The sequence below is a fragment of the Charadrius vociferus genome, unplaced genomic scaffold (assembly GCF_000708025.1).
Source record: "Charadrius vociferus isolate BGI_N301 unplaced genomic scaffold, ASM70802v2 scaffold472, whole genome shotgun sequence".
Lineage (NCBI taxonomy): Eukaryota > Metazoa > Chordata > Aves > Charadriiformes > Charadriidae > Charadrius > Charadrius vociferus.
This window is the reverse complement of record NW_009647735.1, coordinates 7,521,245-7,539,123: the sequence shown is the minus strand read 5'-3', so window position 1 is coordinate 7,539,123 and position 17,879 is coordinate 7,521,245. Positions and strand designations below refer to the sequence as shown.

The following is a 17,879-nucleotide window of genomic DNA, read 5'->3' as shown; positions in this document are numbered from 1 at the left end:
CTCCTCTGGGGACGATGAACGCATCAACAAAGCAGTATTAAACTCAAAGTTACGAAAGATTCACTTCTGAACAGGATTTGTTATCTTCATCTATTACCCAGACTGATTACAGGATGAGTGAAACAGCAACGGGGACACCAGAGAAGGTCCTTGTGACCGCAGCGGGGATTCCTCCCGCCGACAGTGCTGTTCGGAGGCGACACGTTCTTAACGTCACCTACGCAGCGGAGGAAAAAAAAAAAAAAAAAGCCCTCTCGCATTCTGCGAGCAAACTTGCTTTCACCAGCAGCTTTTGAGCCCCTTCCAAATCTCCGAAGGAACGATGGCACTTCGGAACAGCGCAATAGCGTTCCGCAACAGACATTTCAATTAAATATTATAATTGGTTACAGGCAGAGCCCTGCATGTTACAGCTGCCTAATGCTTCTGATCTTTAGACCTTATTCCTACTTACCTATAATTTTGCCAAGCTCTAACCATCCAGACTGGAACTTTGCACGCTTTTTGTCTGCCTCGGGCAAATTTTTAATTTCAGCCAAAACGCTTCAACTGTTTCTGAGAACAAGGCAAAGGAAAAAGATTTATCTTCCTTTTTTTTTTTTTGCCTACAGTAACAAAATCCTGCTGACCTTTTCTTTAATTAGCTGAAGCGTTTCCCAGGCTTTGAAACCGAACTCGACTTTTGACAGGATTTTGTGAAAGTCTGTATAAACATGAACTTTTTTATCACAGTTTGAGGGTATGGTTGAATTTGGGTGGGTTTTTCCCCCCCCCCCCATACCCAGATCCAACTCTCTTGTGCTTTGAGTGGAGGGGGAGAAAATAAGAATTGAATTTTTCTTTTGATTTTCAACCTTGAAACCTCCCGCTTTTTTTTAAAAAAAAAAAGCAAGCCCAGATTTTGGTGCATTATTGCTCCTTTTTATGAGCTTAAAGGCAGGGTTGAAGTACTTGGAAGTCGGACACTGCTCCTCCAGCTCCTTGCTTTGCCACCTCCAGAAGTCAAAAGGTGACTGGCTGGTCAAAACGCAGCCAAAAAAAAGTCTTCATTAAGCTCCTCCTGAATTTTAGCTTTTCTACCTATGGAACACCACTCAGTATTGAACACCAAGTAACAGCATGAAAATAAAGTATTCACATGCAATTGAAAATTTTGAAAAATTCTGTTCTTAAGTGCCATTCGAAAGTATTAAGAACCAGGCATCAAATGACGAGGAGAAAGAAAATGGCTCATTAAGGGACATTCGTTTAGTGCCCTGACATATGGGAAGAAGCTGGTGGAAAGATATACACGATGCTGTAATTAAAGGCTGTATTCTAATGCGCAAGAAGCCAAACTGAGGTTGCAAAAATTGCCTGGTTTGTTCATAACCTCCCTAAAATTTTCACCCTCAATAATGTTCTTCTGATGTAGTTTTCTGAACCCAATTTCGCAATCTGGCTGCTGGCGTGAGACAAACTCAGGAGCACCAACGTGCACCCAAAGAGGTTGCTTTCTCCCAGCTCTGTATCCTCAAGATGCATTTCGGGATCAAATATTTACTTACCAGTGAGTCTAATTATTTTTCATGCTTGTGTCACAGTGGAGCATCACCAGCCAGAGAAATAAACGCTTTTCAACCTCTCACCAGTTCAAAGGCTGCCTTCCCATTTGATGTGAAGCATTTGCTTTTATTTAATGCTAGTAATGCAGCGCACTTTACAGTGCGTCTTCAAGGTAAAAATCTAAGCAATGTAGTAAAAAAACCAACAAAAAAATAGCATTTGCCATCCATTAGTTCAAGAAGCAGATTCTGAACCACATCCCTTAGAAAATGAGCCATTTCCCCAAATGTCAAACGTGCTGCTTATTCTTCGCTGGTAGCAAAATGTGCTGTACGGGGTTACTAATATCATTTCCAGGCCGTTATCTAAACAAACAGCCTATGAACAAAGCAGGAGGTGGGGGGGGGAAGCAGCTTATCACCTCCAGCTTTAAAGCTGCTGCGAATTCCGACGCGTGAGTGCCATCGCTCAGCAAACGCCAACGAGAAGAGCTACTCCGGATGGAAACACACCTTTAATCTTTCTTCCGACATCACAAAGCTCGTTCCCAAGGACAATGAAAGCTAAATCAGCATGAGTGCTCTTCAAGACAGACCTTTCCCCCCTTCTTGAGACTACCCGTAACGCAGACACTTTCTTCATTTATCACAACGTTGCCTCGCACAACTCCCAATAAGCGTGAGACCTCCCGGTCACCACCATACGTGCTTTGCCCTCCGCACCAGCCGATGGATGCGCCTCAACCCTATCTCAGGTCCCAGCCCTGATGGAGAACTGCCACAGGAACCCAGCACAGCTGGGCAGATGTGAACCTGCAGCAGACCAGGAGCGGTGCTGGGCTGTTCACGTAGGCACTGAACACCTGCAAAGCCCCCAGCACGTGCCACAGCAACACCCCACCAGCCCAGAGGCCGGTTGTCCTCTCCTCCTGTTGTCCCCTTGGTTTCTACCCAGCTCACCGAGCAGCCACGCCATCCTCCTGCAGGACCACAGGCAAGAGCAACCATCCCTTCACCCAAGAACAGCTCACCGCCCGATCCTGAGACAGTCCATCTCACACGTATCGCTTATGTGTGCCCGCAGCAGTGCTTTTGCCGAGCCGGTCACGGTGCGCCACGCGCCAGAACCGCACCGCACGCAGCCCAACGGTCAAACCCGGTCCTCCTCCAACCAGCACATACAGCTCTTCTGCAAAGAGAGGGAGGACCACCCTTTATCACCCTGTCCTCCACCAGAGGCTGAGCAGAAGAAGACCACCAACCCAGCGCTGGGCTCCTGCTATTCCCTCAGCAAAAAAAGAAAAAAAAAAATTAAAAAGGACAATATGTATTTTCAACATTTCTCACTGATGCACTAAGAGCAGGAGCCAACTCCTCCTTACAGCAAACATTTCCATCATAAGAAATGCTGAGCAAGAGATTCAGCATTCTGCTGGTCATTTTTCTCTTTAGACAAGACTTTATATTTATTTTTTATTTATTTTTTTAAATGTCTTTTCTACTCAAGAGGTGGCTGAGCTGCAGAACCATTTGCCAGCCGCATCCCAGCCCTGCTGCTACCCAGCCGAGGGGGGCAAAGCATTACACCACGCGTGAAAATCCTTCTCTGGCCATCTCAAAGGTCTCCATCGGGCTGTCACCGAGTACATCATAATTCCCAAAGGTTTCATACGAAGGTCGATCACAGCTGTGCAACCGGACATCAGAGACCGAGCATTCCCCTGACAAACGATGGCATAAATAACAATCTTAAAAGCCTCGTCCAGAGGGAAACCGAGCACCTAAATTAGCCGGGGAAGATTTCTCGAGTACAAATGGTAGTTCTCACCCTGCCGCCATCCGGGCTGGCACGCTCAGCTGAAGGTCCAGGGATGCTATTCTCTTCCATTTAAAGAAGCATTCGGAATTTATGAGCCAATATTTAAGAACAGTTGATAGTCCACTTACATGGGAGACTCAAGCAGATTGAAGTAATTTTGTAATTAAAAGGCAGTAAAAGCATGTGTGTCATTTCAATATAATTCCTCGGAAATTCAGTAGCAATTTGATTTTATTTTTTTAATGAGATAAATTCAAGAGCATGCATTGATCTGATTAGCCTTCACATTCTTTCCTCCCCTTTTAGCATAAGCCAATCTCCTTACATGGATTACAAGGCCTATTTAATTTCCTTTCCCTAAAATAGGGACATCATTTTTCACTGCAATCATAATGGGAATTTGACCAATACAAATACGCTGCATTACTGCGATCTGTTACTCACCAATTTCCTTCAAAGAGAGTGAATTCCAAAGCTATGAGCTGTAATCCTAGAGGCAGCCTTACGGTTCTCGACCGCTTTTAAAATTGCTTCTTTATGGCACTCAATCATAGATTTTCTGACTCGAAGATGACAAATTCGGGAAGAGCTAATCAGCAACAGAATTCGTTTAACAATTGATCTACACTGTTGTTTGTTTTGCCTTGTCTCAGGGGGTTGGGGCTTTTTTTAATCTTCACTTTCTAACCAACAGGTTTATGTGATTATTTATTTCTTTCCCAAGCATACTTTCAGCTGATTTTTTTTTTTAACTATTATTTTTTTAAAAAATATTAGCAGATTAAGTATGCCGTGCTTCCTACATTTCACCTGTCATAGAAGATGCATTGATTCACACATGCATCACTCCATGGAAATACATTTATTTTTTACCCGTGAGCGTTTTCATTCATCTCCTTTGCAGCACCGACCGCCGGTGGCAAATCCCATTGTCCAACTCCGACCCATGGACATGGGACAAATGGGCCCGATCCGGCACCACATCAAAACCACGCACAGAAAGCCGGCCGGTGGCCACACCGCAGCAACTACAGCTTCAGCCTAAGCACTGCTAAAGCCAGCACCAAAAGTTATTTAGCTCATCACATAAATACACCCCGTGCCTTCTCGGTGGAAGATTTGAGCACGCCGAGGTATCGCCATCCTGCCACCGCCACCTCCAGGAATCGCAGCAGAGGGAATGGTGGGGGGGAAGAAAAAAAAAATAAAAAGAAGTCATTTCACCGTGCTGGTCACCAATTTGTAGCAGTTTAGAACTAATCTACAATGCAAAGCAGAGCTGAAAACATTCTTGGGTGTGCTGCAACCAACTTCTTCGACGGGAAACGATTTTGACTCCAGCCACGCGCCACCAGCAGCACACAGGTTGCATGGGAGCAGCAATCGGCTGCCACATCACTGCGACTTTTGGCTCAAGATTAAGAGCAAATATATTTTCCTTTCATGAGACGGAAAAAAAAAACCAAACAAACAACCCACACCTGTTAGGCCTATGTTTATGAGAAAACCAGAAGGGTTTAATCTTCTTACTGGCTTTAAAAAAAAAAAAAAAAAACCAACCGCCAAAAAGAACACAACAGAACGAGACAGTAACGAGACAGTAACTATCACATCGCTGTTTTCGGCTGGGGAGAGCATTGCCAGCCCTGGGCGCTAGCGAGATGAATGCCATCCCTTCCTAAACATCAATAAGAGTTGGAGCTCCTTCCAGTCGCCTGGTGGGACCTGTCTCCAAGATGCACTTGGGTCATGTTCCTCTGCAGCCAACGTGCAAGGGCTTTAACTTCAAAAGCTAAGCTTCTCATACACCCACACAATTAGCCTGGAGAAGAGGAGGCTGAAGGGAGACCTTATCACTCTCCACAACTACGGGAAAGGAGGGTGTAGCAGGTGGAGGTCAGTGTCTTCTCCCAAGGAACAGGCGATGGGACAAGAGGAAACGGCCTCAAGTTGTGCCAGGGGAGGTTTAGGATGGAGATTAGGAAAAACTTCTTCACCAAAAGGGTTGTCAAGCACTGGAACAGGCTGCCCAGGGAAGTGGTGGGGTCGCCATCCCTGAAGGTATTTAAAAGACAGGTAGATATGGTGCTGAGCGACATGGCTTAGTGGTGGGTTTGGCAGTGCTGGGTTAACAGTTGGACTTGATGATCTTAAGGGTCCCTTCCAACCAAAACAATTCTATGATTCAATGACTCCCATACCCAGGGCCTCACAGCCCATACTGATGTTTCATCCCCAAAAGCACTCCAGCTGGCAATACCACAGAGGGACAGCTGGAGGGGACAGCCAGGGTGTCACGTTATTGCAGCCAAGCCTGCCACATGGTAAATCGTATCTTTCAAACTCCACATAGCCCAGCCCAGCTACATGGAATGGAGACAGCAGAGACTCCCCTATCGCTTCGCCTCTGTTGCAAGACCTTAACCAGCAGCCAGGTTCAACGTGCCCCAGCTGCTGGTCACCAGCTTGTTCCTGCCACTGCGCAATGCCACACTCGCCACTTCACTTTGCTGTGGGACCCAACCCTGCTGCAGGGAAAAGAAAAGGGAGATGTAAGGGTGTCCTGGAAGCCACGGCAAGAGCTTTGGTCAATCTTTGAGACGCACCAGCTGAGCCCCCACAAACCCCAGAAACTCAGCCATGCCACAACCTCCCAGGTTCCCACCAGCTTGTGTAATCAGGTTTCAAGAAAGAGGACCTGCCTTTAGCAGTGAGCCTTTAGCAACTTAAAACCAAGGCATTTCTTCCCCATTAGGCAAGTCTTCTCCCACACGTGCATGCCCTCAGAGCCTTCTCCCTGTCAGAGCTTTTCACACAGACACACAGAATCACACAGACTGGCAAGGGTTGGAAGGGCCCTCTGGAGATCATCTAGTCCAACCCCCCTGCCAGAGCAGGGTCACCTACAGCAGGTTGCACAGGACAGCGTCCAGGTGGGTTCTAAATGTCTCCAGAGTGGGAGACGCCACAACCTCTCTGGGCAGCCTGTTCCAGTGCTCCACTACCCTCAAGGTAAAGAAGGGGACTGGTAACAAGGTCCACTGCCAGGCCCTGGCAGCAGCAGGTCCTGCATTCCTCCAGGAGCCCAGCAGGGGTCAAAAGGAGATGGGGCCAGGAACAGGCTGCAGACAAGGTACAGTGTAGTCTGAAGTCCATCTGGTGATGGTGTCAGGTAGGTACCTACAACATAACTCCAAGGTTTATCCAGGAAACCAAGAGACCAGAGACAAGAGTGAGGACAGGCACACCTCTGGCAGGTCCAGTTGGGACTGATGGCCTTGGACTGAACTGACATGCAGCTCCTTGGCCTATGGGCAGGGGGCAGGTGGGGGTCCCAAGGGAAGTTGTTCATGGCCAGTAAGACCTATTGGTGCCCTCAGGGCCCTGGCCCTGAGCTTGTCCATCACAATGAGGTTTCTGTCTTGTTCACCTGCCTTATAACCTCTTCAGCATGGAAAACATAGCTAAGGTAGTTAGGGATGCCCTAATAAAAGCAGTCAAGTGAGTCTTTGTGTCCTGGAGGACAACAGGATGACCACGAGCCAGCAATGTGCCCTGGTGGCCAAGAAGGCAAATGGCATCCTGGGGGGGATCAGGAAAAGTGCGGCCAGCAGGTGGAGGGAGGTCATCCTCCCCCTCTACTCTGCCCTGGTGAGACTGCATCTGGAGTACTGTGTCCAGTTCTGGGCTCCCCAGTTCAAGAAAGACAGGGAACTGCTGGAGAGGGTCCAGCAAAGGGCAACGAAGATGATTAGGGGACTGGAGCACCTTTCTTATGAGGAAAGGCTGAGGGACTTGGGTCTCTTTAGTCTAGAGAAAAGAAGATTGAGGGGGGATCTTATTAATACATACAAATACTTAAAGGGAGGATGCCAGGGGGATGGGAGCAGTCTTTTTTCAGTGGTGCCCAGTGATAGGACGAGGGGTAATGGGCACAAGGTTGAGCGCTGTTGATGTCAGGCAAGCTACCCGCCGATGCAAGGAGGCTTCCTTCACCCCTCGGGTCACAGCTGACTTGGGTGGAGAAACTGCATCATGGGCCCATCAAACCAGTTACATGGTCAAAACAGTGCTGGAGAGTCTTCCAGCAGCTCCAGAACTCAGCACATTTGCAGAGGGAGACAGGACATAGGCTCTGTCCTGCTGTGCTGAGGAGCATCCACCATGCAACAACCCAACCATCCTCCAACACCCACAAGAGCTCCTGACAATGAGATTTAAAGAGGAAGATGGGATGTTTAAAACACAGGTCACTTGGCTACGTTTGTAAAGAAACACTATGTAGGCACTCATCCCTGCTGTCTGAACCCCTAAAGTTACCAAGGCCCTTCAGAGACAAGTAGACCCCTTGGGACACTCTGCTCAGTAGAGCAGAGAAAGGACCACCACAGAGACACCACCGCTCTGAGGTGCACCAAGTATCTGCCAACAACCCATAAAGCTCCAGAAGATCCAAGCAGCTGCCAAAACAAAACCTGCTTCAGAAAAACAACGTCCAGGCAGCAAGCAATGAGGTCACCCAGAGCAATGTCCTCCTACAGTTTTAGAACATTTTAAGGATAAAGCCCAAATCTTGAGAACAGGATTGCTGGTGCCTCCAGCGTGTCCAAAAGTTATAGGCTTTTATGCACCACATAATCCAAAGGGCACTGCCAGCTGTACGCGCTCGTGTAGAAAGACCTCGTCTGTCCTCACTATTTGAGTGGTGTTTTTCACAGATTAATATACTTTCACAGTAAAATGAAAGATTATAAATTGCTAAAATTGATTTCACATCAGTGATGAAGTCAGAGTGAGTAACACACCTGAGGCGACCCCGTCTGCCGGAGGGAACGCGAATCCGCAGCGTATTGACAGCTTAATTGGCTCCGCAAGAGTTCATTTCCCTCAGATGAAATGCACCATTGGCCATTTTATCGCTATATCTTATTGCCGCTTTAAAAGTAAAGTAGATGCCAATCGAGCGAAATGTTTGCTTTGCAGAGACAGTCCCTGCCTTTATTGCTGGGTGCCGCCTTCTTTCCCCCTTCCCTCCCAGCAAACGCAAACCAGCTCTTGTTCGCCTTTTAAGCGCTTTGCACAAGGGGAATGTCCCCATTTATCCTTTCAGGCCAAGAGATGGAAGATGCCGCCGTGCCCATTTCTGTCCCAGAATTACAAAGGGGAAAAACACAACAAACAAATAAAAAAATTACAACGGTACCCAGCAGTTCTATAAATACCACATTCAAGGGTAACATGACATTTATATCATCCCACTGCGAGCTAGGAAAAATGTAATTTGACTGCTTTATAGCATTAGGAGGCATTTTAAGAACGTTAGTACTTGAACTATCAGAAGATGATAACTTGCAGCTCAAAAGGTAATTACAGAAAACAGCCCACTTGTAGGAGCGGGAGACTCAACGGAGCGCAGGAGCCCTCGCTCCCCGGTTTCTCTCACAATTCACACTCTGACGGGGAACACAGGCAGAAGATCGTGGTTTTCCAGCACGGGTTGAGAGCAGAGGAGACCAAGGCACCACCACCACGTCGCACAATGCGGGGACACAGACCTGGAGGAGCTGCTGGAGACACCTCAGGCATCTCAGCGAGGTCACGATGCTCCTCCAGAGACCCCGCCAAAAGGTCCACATCTCCTACGGAGGCAAAGCGCCATGGACACAAGAGAACATGGGTGCAGCATCTTCCGCAGCCCTGCCCAGGGAGCAGCCCCTGGTGCCCACAGGCAATGCCTCCCTACGCCCCTTGGAAGCCAGGGAGCACCATCCCCTTTCACAGCAGAAAAGCAGCTGGCAGGGGACCATACCCCAGCAGCCAAAGAAAAGTCCACAGGCTCCGAATTAGTCCTCCACACGCTCTGAATTAGGGACCATTAAGCCCAGGCACCAAGCACAATGTCTAAAAACTGCTGAAGCAGCATGTAGGCAGTTACGAAAAGCCCCCTCTTGACCTTCAAGCCTCGTTCCACCCATGAGGGGAAGAGCATCAGCAACACTTCATTGCAGGGGCAAAGCAAAGAGAGGCAGGACACACGGAATGGATCTCAACCACCCGCAGTTCCCCATGGCTGCACCCTTCAAGCCCCAAAGACCCGGGGGCATCTCCCACCACACACACTTCACTCCTCCACAGATGTGCCAAGGGAGTCGCTGCGAGCCCTCTGCCGGGGGCACCATGTTGCCTCTTCCTACAGCATCCACTCTATGGACACCCACCGCCTCCACGTGGAACCACAACAGGAGCAGGAGAGGCTGTCTGTGAGGGTGTGTATCGCAGAACTCAAAATGGGGGTGCAGGGAAGCAGCAGCAAAAGCCAACGAGCTCGGTCCTGCAAGGAGGCACCCAAGGAGGGATGCCCGGCGCTCCATCAGCTGCGGGCGAGGGCGGTGCAAAGCTGTCCGAGACGCACCAGGGTTTTGAAAGATCACAGGAAACGCAACCACTCTGAAGCAGGAGAATCGCAGACTGGCAGGGGTTGGAAGGGACCTCTGGAGATCATCCAGTCCAACCCTCCCGCCAGAGCAGGGGCACCCAGAGCAGGTTGGACAGGAACACATCCAGGCGGGTTTGGATATCTCCAGAGAAGGAGACTCCACAGCCTCTCTGGGCTCTGCCACCCTCACAGGAAAGAAGTTTATCCTCATGTTGACATGGCATTTCCCATGTCCCAGCTTGTGCCCATTGCTTCTGGTCCTGTTGCTGGGCACCACTGAAAAAAGTCTGGCCCCATTCTCTTGCCACCCGCCCTGTAGATATCATAGAATGGTTTGGGTTGGAAGGGACCTTGAAGACCATCGCGTCCCAACCCCCTGCCCTGGGCAGGGCCACCTCCCCCCAGCCCAGGTTGCTCCAAGCCCCGTCCAACCTGGCCTTGAACACCTCCAGGGATGGGGCAGCCACAGCTTCTCGGGGCAACCTGCGCCAGTTTGATTGCACTGATAAACAAGTATTGATAAGCATTGATGAGATCTCCTCTCAGCCGTCTCATCTCCAGGCTGAACAGCCCCAGGTCTCACCCCGCAAGGGAGAAGGAGCCCGGGCAAGAGGGAGCAGAACATCAAAAGGCTCCTGCGGGGAGCAGCCCCCAGCCAGCACACCCGCAGCCCGGCGAGCTGCACGTCAGCGCTGTGCTGGCACTGAAACAGCAGGCAGCGAGGGGAAGAAACAAAAGCAAAACTTAAAACATCTTTCAAAATTTCCCTTCCCGGCAGCACGCGCTGTCACGCAATGCTTCCAAAGCTGTGGTTTATGCGGCTCAGGAGGGCAGTTTCATGCCCTAACTCCGGCATGATGGATTTTACAATTTGTTAAAGAAACTCATCAATCCTCAGCAGTCATTTTTAATGCCCAGAGCCTCCACAAACTCCTGCATTTTGCTGAATCCCCCAATTTCAAATCATTCGAAACTGCTGCCACTATTGCAGCTCTGCTCCTAAAGCTAAGCATTATAGCGCGCTCCAGACTTCCCGCTTCGTACGCCGGTGTAATAAACAGATTAACCGTGATTTATGAACAATAAGTTCTGGTTATTTGAAAGGAAACATTACCTCCCTAGACCAATTCCGACAACCGGAGATCTCTCATTATGCAGACGGCTCTTTCCACCTACCTGTAATCATCGCTTTAGAACATCGTTATCAACCTGGGAAATGTATCGCCACAGTTCTCCACTACAAACTTTGGGCATCCAAAGCATCTGGCAGGAACCACTGCCAAAGGCACAATACCAGCATGAATTGACCCAGTGGGACAATTCCTATTTTAAATACACATTAATAAAAAAAAAAAATTAAAACAACAAACCAAGCAGCTTTGAGAGCTGAGAACTGCTGCTGTGGCAATCAGCGCATCAGAGAAGGATGCGCTGAGACTTTAGTTAGCAGAGGACTAATTAGGAACAAGAATAAGATGATACAGAGATTTACTTGTGGTGCTTATTTACTTATAAAATCTAATTTGAGTTTTTATATTTTCTTCCAAAAAGGAATTCATTCTTTGAGTCCACTCCAAAACATCAGCTTAATATTCCACAGGCCCACAAGCACGAGTTCACGTTTTCACGTGCACTTTTCACTTAGGCACCTGCAGCTATAAAGCCAACCACCCCACTCATACCACATCCCACTAAGAATCTTTCATTTACTCTTCTTCAGTTGACCATAATCACTTTTCACCTGTGTAGAAAAGCTGTGCAGGAAGCCTGGCCGATGGTCCCAGCCTGCTCACTGGGTGGGCATCCAAACCCACCACAACTGTGTCCCACTGGTCCCCAGGTGTCCTGGTTTGAGCAACGCGGGATTAATTTCTTTTCTAATACTTGGGAAAACTGCACTTTTAGAAGACTCCAGTGTCTGAATTTGTGACAATATTTACTTCACAGCCAGCGATGGTGTGCGGGTTTCGAGGTGTCGGTGTTTTCAAGCTCGCCGGGTGCGGGGATGAGGAGGAGCGAGACCCGGGCACTGGACCCAAGCTGCCAACAGGGTTAGTTCATACCATGAACGGCACATTCCATAGAAATGAGAAAGTTTGCTGAGGAGTCCTCTCTCTCCCGTGACGGCTGCCATCCCGAGAACTCCTCGCCCCGGTGCCGCAGCCCTGAGCCCGTCCCTTCCTCCCGAAGCCGCAGCGCCGGCAGTGTCCCACATGGGCTGTCACTGCGGGGAGCGCACGGCTCCTACCGATGGAATGGGCTGGGGATAGTCCTTGGGTATTTTATACTGGTATTGGGATCAATACTGGTTGTTTAGAGTTATTAATGTTCATCATCTAGTCTTATTCTATTAAATCTGTTTATATTTCACCCCTCGGGTTTCCTTGTTTTTCCCCCAATTCCCCTTCCCGGGTGGGGAGGTGTCATCAGGCAATAGAATGATTGTCTAAAGGACAATAAATAGTTATGGGTTTCTCAAACCATAACAGCAGGGCACAGCTCCCCTCTGCAGGGCTGGTTCAGCTCCAAGACCTCCCGACTCTCAGCACCTCTCACCTCCCCATATTCAGAAACAATCATTAACTTTCCAAGGTAGAGACATCTCCCCCTCTTCTCTCCGTACCGCTTCCTTCTTCCCTGCACGCGACAGCGGTCTGCAGCACCGCCAAAGCCGCAGTCCCTCAGAAGGCACCGTGCGAAAGCCCATCCATGGAGGCTCTTCCTACTGCCGACACCTGAAAGACTCTCCGGCACCATCAGACTTAATTGGCTTAAAGATGCTGGAGTATTAAACTATTCCAAACGATAAGACACAAGCTCTGCCAGGCAGCACTGGTATCACTGGACCCTTCTCGGCGATTAACACGCAATAGCTCCCACCACGCAGCCCAATCACTTAATTGACGCATCTTGGATTTACCCACGCAAGGTATAATTAGTAAAGATAAAAGGGGGTTTTTGGGTGTGTTTTTTTTTTTTTTTTTTTACATATACTTAAACCTCTTTAATAGAAGAAAAGAAATCTCAACTCCCTCACCCTGACTCTAAAGGAGTAACAGCAGCTCGTGAAAAATGAAAAGCCTTGAAGGATGCGGAATAAGAAACTTGGAGAGACAATCGCTGATCTTTTATCTTCCAGACTTCAAGCAGAATCAAGTTCTTCAAAGAAAACCAAATAAAGCCCAGACATTTTCATCATAACAAAATAAATAATTCAGTCATACTTTAGAGGACTCCGACACTAGGATCGGCTACTTGATATATTTGTGGCTTAGGTGCCTCTAAACTGATTAAAGATAACCCGATAGAAGCTTGCAATGTCAAAACCGCCTTCGTTCCTGGCAGATACGAATGGATAGCGTAAATAACTATAAATAACCAAAATGGCTGCATTTACGCCTAATGGAGGATTTACAGCCTTCAGAGCCGCCTGGTAGGACTGAGAGTTACAGCTCTGCCTTTATCCTACCGTGAGTGGAGAGGAATCAACGTTCTCCCCGCACCGCCTGCGCTGCCCCAACCACCGAGGGCTCCGGAGGAGGAAAGAAACTGGATTCTCCCACAAATAAGAGAATACCATACACATACAAGCAGGTTTACCTGCATGGATTTATCCCTGTCTTCCTAGGAACTACTCTGAAACATCCCAAAAGCCCCTCAGATCTCCATCGCCTCTGCAAGCCCCCCTCGGGTACCCAGCAGAGCTCCTCTGGTCTTCCAGCTCTGCCATTTGCAGACACTTACATACCATTGCCGCTGAGAGGGAACGGATCAGGTCTTCATTTAAGCCACGGGGGATTCAGCTGCAGCATCCCAACCAGTTTCCCAGTCCGGGTAAGCGGTGGGAAGGCAGGAACGCATCCCCCACAATTCCAACCACGTCCCAGCAGCCCCACGGGAGCTATTTGGGAAGCGGGTGGAAGCAAGCCCTGTGCCCAGGCGGCTATCGCAGGGTCAGAGACGGGCACACACACGGTGCACCTCCAGATTTCGGCCACCGCCACCCTGCTGGCCCCAGTGGCTTCACCAGCACTGCCGGGAGATCGCAGAGCGGCCACCGACGTGCCCTGGCGGCTGCACCAACGCGAGGAGAGTCACCGAGCATCAACAGCAGAAGGGCGATGCAAGACCCCACTGAGAGCTTATTTGAGCCATCACTTTAAAATAACGACAGCAACTTTCTCATTGCCCCTGCAGCAGCCGCCCCTCGTCGTCAGCTCCCCCATTCCTGCACTCCACACTTGCCGGAGTGAGGGGATTACCGGCAAGTCCTACACAAAGCAACAGGTGTATATGCTCCTCTTCCCTTGGAAGGTCCTTCTCTGCTTTTAATTGTGTCACAGTTTTCCACTTTTTAAAAAAGTACCTTTTCCCTTGGACAAAGAACTAGGAGGAGTGTACCATGAAAGCTGCACACAAGCAGCTGCTAAAGCTTTAGTTGTCTGTTATCCACAGCCGATATGCAGGACAAGAAATTCAGTGATCACTCAAAAGCAAATTCCCAAGCTTAGGAAGAAGGAGACACCGGACTGATGAACGTGCACGCAACCCAACCCCGGGGAACAGAGCTCCTCAGTGGGGGGAAAACACGTAACAAGAAAACCCCTGGTATTTTCCTGTTCGAGTTAATCTTTCACAAAGCTGAGATATTCAGATGTAATATTTCGGACATCAGTAGGGTTTGTTGAAGGCTTTTTTCTGGTGTTTTAATAGGGGGCAGAAGGGCCAGAACCCCCACACACACCCCAAAAAGCCAAGATTTAAGGTCAGGAGAAAGAGAGAGAAGAACACAAAGCGTAGGCAGAGCTGTCTGCCACAGCAGATTAGCCACACCGACTCGCCAGTTAGCTTGGATGGCAACTCCAGAGCAATACCAAACACAGAATCATAGAATGGTTTGGGTTGGAAGGGACCTTGAAGACCATCTAGTTCCACCCCCTGCCCTGGGCAGGGCCACCTCCCCCCAGCCCAGGTTGCTCCAAGCCCCGTCCAACCTGGCCTTGAACCCCTCCAGGGATGGGGCAGCCACAGCTTCTCGGGGCAACCTGCCCCAGGGGATCACCACCCGCACAGGCAACAATTTCTTCCCACTATCTCATCTGAATCTCCCCTCTTCCAGTTTGAAGCCATTCCCCCTCATCCTATCACTCCATGCCCTTGTAAAAAGTCCCTCCCCAGTTCTCCTGGAGCCCCTTTAGGCACTGGAAGGCCACAATAAGTGGCAAAAAGACATACCAGCAAGTCGTGGTTCACCCAACCGTCCTGGCACACACCGGAGCTGCCATGGGCTGAGAGCCTCAACTGGGAAGTCACACACATGGGCAGACACCAGCACAGATACACCACACGAAAGTGAAAAGAACCTGCTCCCCAAAAAAAATTCTAGAGCAAGATTCAACCACAGTCAAGGCAGCTACAATCCATTTTAACACTGTCAAACGCAGCAAGTTTCCAAAGGATTAAACTCACTACCTAAATCATCTTCATAATTTTAAAAACCGCCCGTAAGATAAGGCCAGGAGCTAATTGTACCATTTAAATTTAGTGAAGGGAGGATTTTTTTTTTTTGGTTGGGATTTTTCCTTCTTAACTGCAATAAAGAAAAAGCCCAAGGGTCTAAAACTAATAATCTAATAAACTTTGCTAAGTGAACATTGTAACAGATAGGCCTGGATGAGATCTTCTGCAAATGCCAGACAATTTCCCTTGATCTTTATCAGCAGAGATGCTGCTCTAGCTTCAGCGGGAAGAAATTACATTTGGTGCAAAATAATAACATCTGGGTGAGATTTTGTTTGTCAGACTAGCAGTCCCTTTAGATGCCGGGCTAAAAATATTGAAATTAACTCCGAAGGGTTTCACATTTGTGTTTTTAATATGAACGGTTCGGATATGTTTCCATACCAACGCATTACCCCGCTCCAGAGAGCGGCGCAATTACCCATCCTCCGGGCAGGATCCCCAGTAGGCACTGGGGTCCGACCCAAAGCAGGACACAAGCAGAGAGCTTTCTCCCCCGCCGGAGCATCCCTGGTGTTGCTTTGAGCCATCCCACTCCTACGGACCCAATTCCTAAAGCTCCATCTGTCCCCAGCTTTGAACAGAGCCACCACGCAGGAGCGCACCAAGGCTTTTCAGAGCAAGATCAGCTCCAAAACCCCTGCACAGGGAAAGGGCTCTCATGGCCAGGATGGAAATCACAGTAAAAAAGAAAAATAAATCAGAGCGAGTCTCTCCCGAAGAGGCAGAAAGTTCAGAACTAGAGCACACGACTGCTACGCTACACACAACCTGTAGTAACACCGAGCGTCAGTCCTACACACAATAAAAACTCTAAAGTTAGTGGTTTTGGTCAAACGGTAAGGGAGAAGTGAGACACTTTGTATTCTGGCCACGTTATTCACCGTTCCTGAAGCCACTCCACATTTCCCATGCCTAGGAAACCAACCTCTCATTAGTTTTATTCCATTCTGTTTAGCAGAATTGCAACTTAATGGGCACTGCATTAAGAAGTATTGGAAAAAATAATATGCTGTTACCTCCTCAGCAATTTATTTGATTCTACGTTGAGAAAAAACAGCCCATTAGACTTCATCAGTCAGTTGTGGAACAGAACAGAGCTTTGCCATGACCTCACAGGCTTTGGGTCTTGCTGTTAGCAAGGCATGAACAAAAATAAATCAACTACTCTGCAAAAATATCAGCATGAAGGGGAAAAAAAACCGCTTGATTGCTCCTGTTTTCTTTTTTAAATATAGGCAAAAACGCCGTTAATAAAGAATGATGGAACCTCAGTACGAGAGCACTCAACAAACAAGCAAACGTTTTACCGTGCGTTAACCATGGATGGAATAAGTTTTGCTTCTGTAAAGGCCCTAAAAAAAAAAAATAGGACTGCAGATTTAAGCGACACAAACTGGTGCGTATCCACATTAGAAAATATTTGCCAAAGGCCAGTTTTGCTAAAAAGCCGATACATCACATTACCCTTAGAATAAGAAGAGAGCTGCCACCACGTAGCGTGGCATCAGCGTACCACGCGCTCAAATACCCGCTGATGAGGGGTTTAGTCTTTAAATTTACATTTGCTGTTTCAGCTACAGGAATATTTAGGACGAGCCCTGAAGAGCAGCCATACACCAAACCAGGTATATATGTATCATAAATAAGCATTTATAATATAATATAATATATACAGACATAAGGTCCTCAAACAGGACATACAGAAAAGAAAAGGTCAACGGAAAGCTTCCAGCCACCTGCACTTCTGATTTCCAGGTGCTGAGGAAGATGAGCAGAAGCACCTCCGCCTCCCGCCGCATGCCTGGACCACCCCCAGCGCTTACCTTGGAAGACAGCGGCGTTCTGGATGACGAGGAACTTCAGCTCCATGCTGGCAGACTGCAGGACCTGCTCCATGTTCTGCCGGGCCGTCGCCTGGTACTTCTCCTCCATCTTCCTGGAGCAGCATGTGGAGCCCTTCGGGATACATACCTGCAGATCCAACCCTGGAGAGAGACAGGAGAAGGGCAGAAAATTCGCATGAGGAGGTTGAAGCGCTGGGAGCGGAGAGGAAACCAACTCCATACGTTGGTACCGCTGCAATTACTGTTCGAATAAATGGATGACATTTCTAGAATTTGCCCTGAGCAGCCGGAGGAGAAGACCAACACGGCAGAGCCGGGATTGCTGAGCAATAGCTCCCGGCTCTGCACACCCACCGGCACGCCGCTTGCTCCAGCTCCCCCACGCTCCATCCATGAATCCACTGGTGCCCAGCGGAGCGACGCAGAGCATCACCTCCACTGCCTCTTGCCTGCCCACCAGCAAGGAGCTGCTGGCGCCCAGAAGAGATGGGGCGAGAGATGGAAAAAGGAAAAAGCTGGGGGTTTACAACAAAGAGTTCAGCACACGGGATATGCCTGTAATTTGCATAAAGACTTAAAACTGACTTAAAACAAATCCCAACTACGTTATTCACCTGTGACCTCCATCCATCCCCAGCAATAGCAGTAACAACAGGAGGGCACGACAGAAATTACTTTCTTCTTTTTTTAGTGCAGACTTCTAAGTTGTATAC

The 17,879-nt window shown here is 48.6% G+C and overlaps 1 protein-coding gene across 1 annotated transcript in view; it reads right to left on the bottom strand.

The window, feature by feature from the left end:
* The window catches only part of GPC3 (glypican 3), a 166,339-nt gene extending 148,953 nt beyond the window's left edge, over positions 1–17,386 (bottom strand). The window contains exon 1 of the mRNA XM_009881795.1: positions 17,146–17,386. Coding sequence (XP_009880097.1) covers positions 17,146–17,386 — 241 coding nt within the window. The remainder of the gene's footprint in view (positions 1–17,145) is intronic.
* Between the last annotated feature and the right edge of the window lie 493 nt (positions 17,387–17,879).